This window comes from Pelecanus crispus, chromosome 1 (assembly GCF_030463565.1).
Source record: "Pelecanus crispus isolate bPelCri1 chromosome 1, bPelCri1.pri, whole genome shotgun sequence".
In the NCBI taxonomy this organism is placed as follows: Eukaryota; Metazoa; Chordata; class Aves; order Pelecaniformes; family Pelecanidae; genus Pelecanus; species Pelecanus crispus.
The window spans coordinates 119,686,456-119,700,156 of NC_134643.1; the positions used below are offsets into that span (position 1 = coordinate 119,686,456).

General features: G+C 43.2%; 1 protein-coding gene across 1 annotated transcript in view; it reads right to left on the bottom strand.

Moving 5' to 3' along the window:
- Positions 1-13,111: 13,111 nt before the first annotated feature.
- Positions 13,112-13,701, bottom strand: part of CYYR1 (cysteine and tyrosine rich 1) — a 57,511-nt gene continuing 56,921 nt past the window's right edge. Inside the window, exon 4 of the mRNA XM_075727683.1 lies at positions 13,112-13,245. Coding sequence (XP_075583798.1) covers positions 13,112-13,245 — 134 coding nt within the window. The remainder of the gene's footprint in view (positions 13,246-13,701) is intronic.

A 13,701-nucleotide genomic window follows, 5' to 3' on the forward strand; every position in this document is an offset into this window, starting at 1 on the left:
AGAACATTTTTTGTTTTTTTAAAAAAACATTTTTGTTTAAGTCTTTACTAAGGAAGAGACTGGCTTATATTGTGCTTTTAAGCGGTGCCCTACCTTGTATATGGGGGCAAGATCTCATCTGGCATGTATCAACCCAAAGACACTGGAGGCTGAGCTGGCTCTGGAAGAAGAGATAACTGTGTGAATTTGAACTCCAAAAAGGCAAGCACCTCTCTGGAGGAACGGAGGGATTCTGCCTACCCCCCTACTTGCCTTGTCCCCGAGCACCACCGTGACTCAACAAACTCCTCTCACAGCACTCTCTGGGAATGGGGAGCTTACAAGAAAAGAAAACCTGACACTAAATTGCTACTAGTGATAGCAAATACGGTCCTTTATTTATGAAATTCTGTAATAGTTCCTAGTTATTTATTCACTGTTTTCACTGGAAGGGTCAAACAACCTTTAAGGCAATGAGATGGCTTTTGTGCTACCTCGGTTTTTTTTTTAGATTTGTGTCTGCAAGGTCCCCAAAAGGGGAAAGGGCTCTGCCTTGGAGAGTAACATAAGAGGGATATACAGAGTTTCCTTGCCTTTCTGAGAAGCATTTACAACTAAATGGTAGACAGTACATGTGAAGCAGTACATCTTTCCTTTGTTGTAACGACAGTATAAGGTACTTAATTCCCATACAGTTACTCCCACCCAGGAAGAACAGTGTGATGTAGCCAAATGAGGTATCCTCATGCCAATAGGAACCCTAATCATATGTTGGCGAGTGTAGAAAAGGCGAAAAAAAATCTCACTTACTAAAGCAGTTATTAAAATAAAATAGGAATGTTTCAGCTCAAGATGAAGCATGAAGTTGGAAAGAAGATATTTGATGGCATGGAGAACTGAATGCTGGATGACAGGTAGCCCCCAAATCACAGACCAGTGGTCCCTGCTCTGCAGGAGAGGAGGGCTCTTTGCCAGAGCAAATGTGTTGGCTGTCATTTCTTCTAGGGATTGCCACAATTTGGGCTTGGGCACCCATGAGCAGATTACTCAATGACAGCAAATGAGCACAGGTCTCACTGTATAATTTTTCCACCTGTGAGGGGTCTTTTTGGGTGTTTTCTTGTATTTGCTTTGATGTGACACAATGAAGGACTGTATCTGTGGATGATCCAGTCATCTTGTGTTGGGATTTCACCTGTCAGCGCATTCACCGTCCTCTCTCAAAAAAGAGAAACAAAGGGCCCAAAGCTGCTGCTCACCCTACTGAGAGGAGGAATTACACTCAGGTCAGAAGATCTGGGGCCAAGGGACTTTTACTCATGTACTCATACTTTTGCTCAACAGGCAGCTTTCAGAAGAAAGGGAGAGGGAACTGATGTGTGAAAATCAACTACGGACATAAAAAGATAATTTGGCAAACTTACCTGCTGACTTCAGTCTCATTAAAGTCACATTTCAGGCAATGTTTCGTGAAGAAGCTGGCGTATCCCAGCTGGATATGAGGTGCCAGCCGCCAGAGATGGAGGCAGTCCAAGGAGAGGGGCTGGTGGGGGCACCCAGCCCGCCCCATGGCTGTGCGACGGCAATGCAGACCAGCTCCACCATCTCCCCCTGCCCCGGAGTCCCCACCACACACAGATGCCGATGGCACCGTCACAGAGAGCGAGGCACTGTGCTGCTCTGCCTTGTTGCAATGGGGCAGTCATCAGGATCCATCCTGTTTGGTGCATAAAAATTGAACTTACAGCTTCAGTTCAGGTTTAAATGGGAAGGGAGTTCTTCCTTTCTTCAGTTCAGCTGAGATTTTTAAAAGACTGTATCTTTCCTATGTGAAAGATGGGTATTTGCCTATTTTTTTTTTTTAAGCTGTGAGATAGCTAATTATCTTACTGAAAAATTGAGGTGGCGAGTGGGGCAGTGACTCCTGTTGTTTGCAGAGTGTGGTTGAGGAAAGGAAAGTTGCTGTCAATATTAAAACAACCAACCCTGACTTTTCTTTCCACTTGATTTTGCAATAAGATAAGTAGGACTGGTTATTAGCTTAGCCTGTGGTAAAACATCTTTCTTTTCTTCCTTCTTTTCAGCAATCTTTATTTAAGCCTGGAGATTTCCTGGACAGAAATATGAATGCATGCACAATAAATCTGAATTTTCTGGAAAGCTCTGCAAAGATGCAGTAAATCTTTTTCAAAGATAAAATTAATTTACCACAAGGAGCAGGCAATCAGCAGCATCTGAGCTGAAGACCTCTCTGCCCCTTCGCAGACCCATCAGGCCTGCGGCGAGTGCGAGCAGCCGTGCGGCAGGCAGCAGTGTTTCTTTCCAACAGCTGCAGCCTTCCTGCCTGTAACTCCTGTGTGGTGGCCCCGACGGGTCTGCTGCATATTCCCAGCAAAACTCTGGAACATCCTCACAATCTGCCAAGAAAAACCCTCTGGGTGTATAAGGAAGACAGAGAAAAACACCTGAAAACTTGGAGACAAGGTCGTCTTAGCCCAAGCAGGCTACAAACCCAGAGCAGGTGGAAAGCTTTCCTGTATTACAGTGATCTCATTACTTTTACCTTCAGGTTGTGCAAGTTTATTCAGCATTCCACAATCATAGAAAACAAAGGGGGGAAAAAAACCCTTCTTTTCCCAAAACCACAGGCCAGCTGCTCATTTCAGGGTAAACAAACCAAATTAAAGAAACCCATCCTATCCAACTCATATTCACCCTTCATTCATCAAAAGACAGCCTTATTGTAGGCTGTCTGGTGTAAGGCATATTATAACCTACAACATCAGGTACAAAGTTTAAAAAAGGGGCCCCTCCCAACACACTTAGATGGTTTTAAATTCCTTCTGGTCTTGAAGACACCCCTGCAGCATGCACATGGGTAACGATGCTTCCTTCCACTAAGGGGCTCAGGGCAGGCGTGGTGGCCTGCAGTCACCACAAGAACTGATGTCAGTGGCATGGTCTCAGCAAAAGGTTTAGATTGTTAAGTCCCTGTATCACGCTCCAGCCCAGGAAAAATTAAATTTTGAGATCAGTGAAGAAAGTGAATGATGAGCCTTAGTCAAGCTCAGCAATACCACACAGGTAATAGAAAACATATTAATCACCAGTGGAGCCAAATACACCATGGGAGCTTCATCTTCCATGCAGATGGATGCTCAGACCAAAAGGTTTCTTTAAAAGGCATTACGTCTCCTACCGTACTCTGTTCTCACGCTGCCTTTGTGGGATATCAGATCTCACTCAACTCAACACTCCCAACTCAAATTTACTAGTCGTGGCAGCAGCAAAGACGCGGGGGCAAGGGACTTAGAGCAGTGGTCTTGGAGTGCGGCGCAGCCTCTCCAAAGCCCCCGTGTACCTCCCCATTGCGGGTCTGCATGTTGTGTCCTCTCTGCTGCCCTCCCAGGTGTGCTACAACGTGTGACAATCACACTTCCACGTTGCCACGCAGACCTAACCTGAAATCTTGCCGGCACATTTCAATGAACGATGCTAGCAAGACACTTTAACTGTCAACCTTGTATTCAATATTTGCGTGGGCAAAACTTAATATTTTGTCATGGCTGATTACATTTCTAAGTTCAAGTCTTCACTCAGACCCTAACTAGGTGCTGAGTAATTTTCTTCCTGAATTACACAGAGACTAGCAAATCATACATAAAGGAAACCATTAAAAAAAAAAAAAGCTATTTTGTGATTACATTGTCTCTAATAAATAGAGACTGTGAAAAGGTATTGTGTTCAGTATCAATTATTCATATTTCCAACAAGTAACTGACACATCCTCAAGTTATGACTTCCATCCACACTGGCTATAAAATACCGTTTTCACTATGATTGGAATGGCTGTTACTGTCTGTCAATTAAAATATATATCATGTACCAGGCAATAGAAGCTGACAACACCAGGAAGAAATAACACTTGACAGCCACTTGGGAAATATATAGGCAAGAGAAGACTGAAAATTGCTGAAGATCTTTATCTACAGCTTCTTACTTTTAAACACTGACCCCCAAGATATGAAGAACAGAAAGATTTATCTGCACTTGAAAATTTCCCTTACCTCCTGTTGTTCTGTTTCCTTTTCATAACCAGGATAAATGAAATATTTCTAAATTAGATTGCATTATGCATATTTTAAAGAAGCAGCACCGAAGTCACTCCCACTGCCCAGCATGAGAAATTCTCCTTAGCAGAAATCCTTGGCTGTCATTTTCCAGCCCTTCTGCCCAGGGTGGACTGGAGCTAATTACCTGAAGCGAGGAAGTCTTCAGGTGAAGCCCAGGGAAGATTTATCATTTTGTTTGTTTAGCCCTTAGATCCACTGGAATTGGCCTTTCATAGCAATGTATCATTCATACAGGAATGAGGAATTTTTTTTCAGAAGCTGGGAAGCCAAATAAAATATTCTCAACTCTTGGGTAGGCATCCAGATAGGGATAGCTTACGCAAAGTAACTATACTGTCTCAAAAATTAAGAGACTAGAGATTGCAGAGTTGGCCATATAATTGCCCAGCAGTTCCCAAGGCTGGATGCAGATGCTCGGAGCTGTGCCCATTCCCTCTGCCCATGCTGTCACCGGGCTCTGCAGGAGGGCAAGGACAGGCAGAGCTACTGCCTGAGGTCAGCCTGTACTCCGCTCTCTTACTCTTGGGGCATGGAAGAAGCAAATGGCAGAGACTTAATTGCCTTTTCCAATTGCAGAGATCAAAAATACCAGCTTATCAAATTGATATAAAATGAGTGAGTGTATTTCTGGTAGTAGATCCCACTTGGCTTAACGCAACTTCATCATGCAAGTTTTATGTGAGGGTCATGGTGAACAGGACACTTTGCTCTGTCTAGACCAGAATTATTCTTCCATTGCAGACAGAACTGATCACTGTTGTCCTATTTTGTTTATGAAAACTCTTATCAGGTACCTTGACTATCATCATCAAAATGAGCCTGTTATCCATGGATGGAGAAATACTTTAAAACTTCAGTGAATCTTGAGCTCCAGCTAGTGGGATGCTTTGTTTTCCCTCACTTCCCACAAGCCAAGATCAAAGATCTGAATCAATCTGTTTTATTATCCTTACTGGTGTCAGAAGGATCACTGTCCAAGCTTACCACTGAGTAGATCAGGCTTAAAAAGGAAATTCTCTGCACTCATCAGCTAGAGAAAGAACATATGTTTGGCTCCTGATCTTTTTTTTTAAAAGGAGTATGACAGGTGTGCAAGGGATAGGAACATCAGGATGCTACTCTTCTGGCTTTAAAGACAAGCATCAACAAACCTACATGTTTATGTTGTGACTGTTCCCAGGCTTCTTGATTATCAGGTCAATCTTACCTTTCTGCAGGACTTCAATCCTTGAGACATAGAGCAGCCCCTCTCTGCACCACATCACTAATCACAGCTTGGCCTCAATTTCACTCACTGAGGCTGACCAGAAATTGTATTCAGCAATAAACACCAGCAACCAGGATTTTAATGATAGATTTTTTCAATGAAAGTGAACATTGGCTCTTGCCAGGCTGACTTACTGCCGTGTCCCCCATTTGTTTCGTCACCCTACGGGTGCCGCACACCAACCCCTGCAGAACCAGGGAGCGGCCACTTGTATAGTGGAGTGTGAGGACTCACGGCCAGGGAGAGGGAGCCCTCCCCAGTAGGGAAGGGTTACTAAACTGCCCTAGTTTGATTGTAATCACACAGTGAGAACTGGTGGAAGCTTTGTTTTACTCTACCAGTCTCTCAGATGTGCCAGGGACCATTTATACCTCCCTATAGTCTCCTGTAGATTATGAAGATGGATATACAGCGATAGCGTAGCAAGGGCTGTGGCAGACCTCTTCAATGTAGGTTCACAGTTTGTCAGCAAGGAGCCCAAATCTACCACCCAGCTGGGATGGTTTATCTCCAAGTTCATCACTATGTGCACACACACACGTATCAGCTGATCCCCCACCCTCCACCTCAGAGGAAAAGCACCACCAAATGAGGAACAGTAATGCAGCATGTATTTCTTCTCATTCCTAAATCTCAAGACTTTACCTGATGAGGTCTCAGCTGAGGCACAGTAGTGGAGACTGCACTACCACACCACTTCTTTGATGAATGAATGCCCACAAGAACTCTGCCTTGTTTTTTAAACACAGAAATAATGATGATGATAATTGACAAGGGTAGCCTCAGATGATTTCATTGATTCTTGTTACATGAGGTAGCAGGTACAGAAGCAACCTTGTCTCTTAGCTGTCAATAAATGGCAGGTACCCTGGTATCCCTTTATGCCTTGGCAAGTAATCAACCATCGCAAGCCCATTACCATAACAAAGAGGCTCATTGCTATGATACTCAGCTTCAAACAAGGGCCAGTCGCATGTATACAGATTTATTCCACGGGTATGTCCTGCATATCCTGCCGTACGATCCATAGAATCTGTAGCTGTTGAGTTATCGTTCAAGTTTCAGGGTATACTGAAAGAGTTTGAGTCCCACTACACGGGTTCACTGGATTCCCAGCCATAGATTAATATTTTGTTTAATTAAGCACAGCCTAGTTACCAACAAGTTACTGCCTGTACAAGACCAAGGGACATTAGATATCTAAAAATTAAGCTAGGAAGTGTATTATACTTCAACAAAAAGGGTAAAAACTATTTCCCAGCTGAGCGGTTGTTAACAAAGGTCCAGACGCAAAGCAGGGGGCTGTAGGTACCAAAATCACAAGGCAGCCCCGGGGAATGTTTGGGCTTTGCAGTTGCACAGATGCCCATAGCACACCCTCCCCTCCTGTTAAAGATGCTCTAAAGCAAAGGAAAACAGAAACATTCAGAACGGAGGAGACATGCTATCAACTTGATAGCTGGCAATACACAGGGAAAAAGACATCCCCCAGAGCTGAGCTAAACAAGAAAGCAGATGTGGGCATGACTTCTTTTTCCATTTCCCTTTCCTCTTTCTAAACTTACTGACCACATTTGGATTTTTGGAAACAGAGAGAGAGTGGAGTTTCATCACAAGCAAAGCCTGGGCTGAGGGTGATCTCAGGATAGCTGCTGAACAGCTGCTCTTCCTCGCCTGCAGAGGAGGTGATGTTTAAAACCAGGGTACGGATGACTCCTGCAGAGCCCAGCCTCCCCAGGCAGCTCCTAGCAGTGGTGATGCAGGGGGGCAGGGGAAGGGTCTGCTTGGAAAATGTTTTCCTGTGATCAGCACTCTTCAGAAAAGCTCTTTGGCAGCAGCAGTAAAATAAGGATGCAGCCCGGAGGGATCTTGAGGGAGCATGTAAAATAAGGGCAATGAGATGAGTCACTGGTAAATATGCTGTAATATAAAAAAAGACTGGGCAATTCGGATAAACTGGCGAAAGGCTGTACCAGTGTCCAGATTAGTTCCTGTAATGGAGGGCTTCCCATCTATACAATGTGGGATCTATTGAGAGAAAGTTGGGGATGGCTTACTGGTCATGAAAAAAGGGTTTTGCCCGTGTTCCTGAAAATGAACATACCATAGATGTGTTGTGAAGGGCTAAGATGCGTTGTGTTACGGGCTAAGATGGCCAGCTTGGCATTAATGCAAGAAAGGAGAACTGCCTTGAAGCGTCCCCCCCAGCAGGTTTCCTGCAAGTGAGCAGAGGGCTGAGGTGAAGACTCAGGCCTGGGGAAAAGCAGCATTACACAGTTCCCACTTCAGCCTCCCTCCTGCGGGCTTCAGCTGTTTAAAATCAGCTGCCTTCGCTGGCAGCAGGCCAGCTCGCCTCCATGAAGGAACCAGCTCCATATGCTAGGCTGACAAAAAAACCCCCACTTTCTTCAGAAACACCTAAGTCTTTGGCTTTCCTTTTGTTTCTGTTGGCTTTAGTCCCTTCTTCGCCATCACTGTGATAGCAACGGCATCCAAAGGCTGCCCCTTCCTAGTCTCCACCAAGGATGCAAAATACTTATGGTGCACAGCATAACAAAAATAATTCACATTTTCTCTTTCCAGTGCTGTGTAAATGTTGGCCATCTAATCTTCACAGCAAACCGGGCAGACAGACGTTTCTGCTTGAGTTATTGCCTCTAGCGCTTTCTGTTACATGATCCCTGAGCCGGAGCTCCCTGGATCCTTCTCCGGGCTGTTCCCCTGGTTGCGTGGCAGCTCTTCAGCACAGTCCGTGCTCTGTGCTTTCGCTCTTCCTACAGAGACAGTCACTGGCAACAGCATCAGTCAGCTGTCCTCTGTAGGTCATACAAAATCAAAAAGTCTTGACCATTTCCCCCCCGTTTTGTAAAGTGAGGGACCATCACCCCTCCTTTCTTTAGTCCTCTGTTCATCTCTTTCGTCTGCACACCAGGATCACAACAGAGCGGGAGGGGTGCTTTTCGAATGGGTGCACCACAATCCAGGCTTGGACCAGGGCTCTGCTTCTCGGACCTCATGAGCTGCTGCAATATAAAAACCACCACTAGACTGGGCATACCCATTGGAAAATAGTAATAGGTACCACTTGATAAAAGGTCCTGCTTGTTATTTTCTCAAGGCGTTTCGTCCAAGAACTGACGTGTTAGTGAAACTAAAGGAATACATTCAGTTTCCTTAATTCTTTTGTGCAATTTCTGCCTCAGGGTGTTACATCCTATTACTGTGCGCTGTTAAATACCTGTTGCATTTTATTCCAAGGTGACTAAAATAATTGTTTTTCTAGTTACTAAAGCATTTGGAGAGCTTCCAGGATGAAAATGAATACAGAAATGCCAAACATTTACTATTCTAATAAATAGCCACCAGTGCTTTATGAACTATCCCATTACATCCAAAAAATATCATTGTGGTTTCACAAAGGGTCTTGAGAACATTTGCTTTAAATTGAAAGACTCTATTTCCACTATACCAAGAACAGTGTTAATATCGATCCAGGTGCTCTGTGGAGCAATCTTGATCTTTTTATTGTGGCACTATTGAAAATGCGGTCTAATACACTGGTAGAACTGCATCTTTCGAAGGTACCAACATTAAAAAAGCAAATCGTTATGTTTTTCATTAATTAAAACAGGCTTATAACAGTATTAACGATCCTTTCATTGGAGTGTGTCATTTAGGTAACGGCAGCCTAGCACATTAACTTCCCTCGGCTTTGCCTTGGCCTTTTAACTCCTCCAACTGATTATTATCTAATTTGTAAAGTCTCCCAAATGGGTCATTAGCTCTTAAATACATTTCTCCTGCTGTTTGGTATATACCCGAGAAACAGTAGGCTGTCAGAGAGGTAACTGGTTTGGAAGCAGCTCTTTCTGGGGAAAAAAAGTTAAAGAAATGCCAGATTAAATTAAGTTTGTGAAATGAATCACGGCTTGAAATATCCCCAATACACGATTAACTAAGACATCACAGAGAATTTTTTTTTTTTCCCACAAAAGAGGACTGGCATCAGTGCATATGCAAGCATATGTGCCCTTCTAAGCACCTGCAACTCCTGCTGCTTCCAATCCGTAACAGCAATCGTGCAACCAGGCAGTCGTCTGATGTGCTAAACTATGAAACCAAGGAGAAAGGTGCACGGGACCGGTTCCTGTACTCCTGACATGGTGGCCTACCCCCTCTGCCTCCCCAACTCAGCCTCGAAATCGTGAGCCAAAGGCAGAGCAACCTGAGACCACAAGAAAATCAGTAGCATCTGGTCCAAGTGCATGAACTGTCCAGGGCAATGCTACATTCACCAACCAAATTAGTGATATTGTCCACTGCCAAGCAAGAAAAGCAAAAGATCCTTTGGCCTTTCCCAGCCATAGATTACATTTTTGTATTTTTTTCTTACTTTACAATATGATGTAGGGCATGAGACTGAAATAAGTTAGTGTGACTAAGTAAAAACTCTTTGTACTAACCCACTCATCTGCAAGCTATTCATGTGTAACAGAATAAATGACTACTGCCCGGCAATATCTGCACTGCAGGAACTTTGAATATGGAGGCGTTCAAGAAATTACGTTTCCACATAAAGAAAATAACACTTAAGGTATAACACCACTTCAACTTTTGCAACTACATTCAACTAATAAAACTTCATTATTAGCAAATGGTCTCACTTGTTTACACAGCAACTTCTATTCCTTTACTTCTATAAATCTTTCTACTCCCTCCTACTCTTCGGCTGTCTCAGTTTGCTTGCTAATTCTGAATGCAATCATCACCACTTTCTGAAAAGAGGTTACTCTGTGCTAGTTTTACCTGGTTTGCTGGAAGTGCAACACCTTTATGTTTTATGCCCTTAGCAAGGATGAGAGACGTGGTGTCCTTGGAGATTAAAATTGTTGTCTGGTATGCCCCAATACACATGGATCTGCAGAACATTAATTAACATATGAAAATCAACATCCTCATCAGTGTTTCCATATCAAACAAACAGCTCACTATCGCTATGAAATTCTCAAATTGCTATTTCCATAACTTCCTCCTGGAATAAGCCATGTATACATTGTAGGTACTTCAAGTCACCGTGACCTTCATGCAACATCATCAGAGGCAACACGCAATCGCAAAGCTGAAAAACAGTACTCTGTGATCAAAGACTTTCAGTTATTTTCCAGAAATGCCTTTTTATTTAAGAAACCTGCTTTATAACTTGTTCTGACAAATGTCACAGCTGGAGAAATTCTTCCTCTAAGGGAAGATTTATGATATATAGGATAGTTTTCTTTCCCTGTATTTTTCAGGAGACTGGATTCATCAAATACAAACTGCTCTTTGATTTGTGTGTCTGCATGTTCAGCACAAAGAAATGAAATACAAGAATGGGAGAAATGACAATACTCGTTATCTATAGGTAACTTTTTGGCACAGAAATATCAGCTGGTGTGATCAACTGGAAAGCGCTGAGGTACTAGCGTATAATGATGTGGTACAAACAGAATTTCCCACAGAGAAAACTATGCTGATTCTGTTCTTCACACTGGCCACCACGTTGGCAGGCACATCAATATCCCAGCAGATGGTTTTGAGTAGGGACTGCCAAAACACCGTGCGCAGAAGGTTGCACTTCTTGGGAGAGTTTCAACTGAGGAACGTCCGTCTCTTGAGAGGTCATGGTACCAGCTGAAATGTTGCAGGACATATCCCAGAGCAGAAATAATTGTAAGGCTAACCTAGTTCAGGACTTATCACCTCTGAACAGGAAAACAGAAATGAGAATATAACTGTCCTTACTTGGAGAAGACTTCAGGGAATGAGCAGCAACGCAAAGCCTGTGATGCAGGCCAGTTTTCCTCTGACTGGGTTACAAATGCCTAGGTAGCTAATGGGCCTGTGACTCAAGGCTCAGTTTGGCCAAGGGCCACAACACAGATCTTCTGAACTTACAGTGGTGAGGACTGAGGCCATTTACACTTTCATGTGGAGTTTCAAGAGGATAAGCTTAGTCAGCCTGGAAAGGACAAATACAATTACAAAACCTGAGCAAGAACAGTCAATAAGGTCTTGTTTACATGAAAGCCTCTGAATAACTTTTGTGCTCAAAGTTAAAAGGTTGTTTGAGTTCTTCCTGGAATCAAGACTGAATGCCAAAAATATCAGACTTCGGGGGTGATGAGAGGTTGCCCGTTGACCTTACTTGGATATGGTACCACCTTTTGCAAGCTGTTTTTTAATTCATTCATACACTGATACACCTGAAAAAAAGATGAGCGCTACACTCAAAAACATTTAAATGCATTCTGATCTCCATCAATCAGCGGTAAGCTGTAGTCTCTCCCTCTGAAATGGACCTGATGCCGTGTCCTGAACTCTGGGTGCTGTATTTTTGTCACCTTCCGCTATTTCGGCTGTAGCATTATCAAACTGCCCAGCCACCCAACTCAAACTAAGGGCGTTCAGCACTTTTAAAACCCCAAAGAGAACCACTGTCTTTGTGGTTCGCATATAAAACTGGGAAAAATACTAGTCTTGCCATTGAAGGATGATGCTTTAGGTAATGGGATACTCCGTTCTGAAGTCAAACAGCTGCTGCTGAATTGCAGTTAGCCCCATAAGTATATGGAACATTTTAAATCATGAAGGCCTGTACTGTCCATAGTAGAGATTAAGTAATTTTGAACAATATGTGTGACATGCAAAAAATATTATTTGGTGACTTACAGTTTTAAAATGCCCAAGACAACATTCAAAAGTAATCTGATGCTCACAGTCTCTCTGCTCATCTCTTTGGTCAGGCTGAATATCATTATTATTGGTAAACAATTTTTTTTTTTTTTTTTAAGAATAGCCTTTACACAATCTAACTGAAGACAAATCTATGATGTTTTAATATTTGGTTTGCATTTCTTCTCCCACTTGTGACTCTTCCCGATTCAGTATTTTTGTAAAAAATCGAAGTATCATTTGCTGATAAAAAAGGCATTGTAGCATATGTCCAACGTATACAGTATTTAAGTCCAGGTAACAGTAAATCAGCTATAAATTAGTGTATTTCACATATAACAATGCTCTTTATGTTTACATTTCAGGCCACAAACTAGTCTCAAACTGTTTAAAAGTAGGCACTTAAAACAACCTGCACTTGGCCAAAACCAATATCCATCATTTTTTGGTTACTGAATAACTCCAACAGCACTTCTGTTGATAATAGGCTTATCAGACCAGTATGCACAGCTGATTATCAGGTATTATCAGCCTGAAGTAGAAACTGAAAATATCTTCAGTCTTCCATGTTCTTCCTTATTCCCCTCATTTCAAGAAAAGGCTAACACATGCTTGAAGACAACAGTTGGCGTTTTCCCCCAAAATAAGCCCCAGCGGCTTTCAAAACAGCTCATTGAACCATTTGCACCACTTGCATGTTCTTACATGGGAAGACCCCGACTCCCATGTGCTGTAACGGGCTGCAGCTGAAGCTAAGCACCGATGCTAAGCACTACTCATCAGGCACTAACTTACAGGAACTGTTTCTTTGGTCACGCATTGTTTAATTATGAAACATGATGGTCTGGAGTGAACAGTGTTTTTCTTCATCCTGAGCCATGGCAACCCTCCCAGGTTATTTCAACACCTGGCCATATGTGTTGATGTAGACCCCATCCTATTTGTCCCTGAGCTGACAGTATTTGCTCCCACCGTGCTGGCTGTTTCAACAGGCAGTTAATATCCATGTGAAGCCATGTAATTACTTCCCTGAATATCCAGGGTAAGGAGGGGGTGGGGGATACTGTATTGAAGTCTGTGGAGTTGGAGTATAAGGTGGAGGTAGGTCAGCTGGGTACTCCATTTCGTATTCGTAACTGTATGGCGGTGGAGCCACTGAAATGGGAGAAAAAGAAGACATAGTTAAAAATCATTTTTTCAGCTGCAGGCCCCCAAGTATTTTCTAGCTGACATTCAGACTTCCATACAACAGCTGTAAAGTCTCCTGGCAATGCGCTCACTTTTTTTTTCAGACTGTCATTATACAGTCACTTTATGTCAATGCAAGTCCTTGCTTACGGCCCTTTCCTTCACTGCTTAGCTGTGTGCCCACCGCCATGTTGTGCTGGTAACCATGTTTGAGTGGCCATATGGCAGATGATACCAGGGTGATGTGGCAGAGCTAAACTTTTTCAGGGGAGGAAGGTTGGATTTTTATCAGATCCATTCCCTTTCACCCCCTTCAGCAGCAACATGGTCTTATGTGGTCTCAAATTGACGGTGTAGCCAGGGCTTTCGTTGGTCTCCACAGACCTCTCAACAGCCCTCTGGATCCCCAGGAGACGTGTGCCA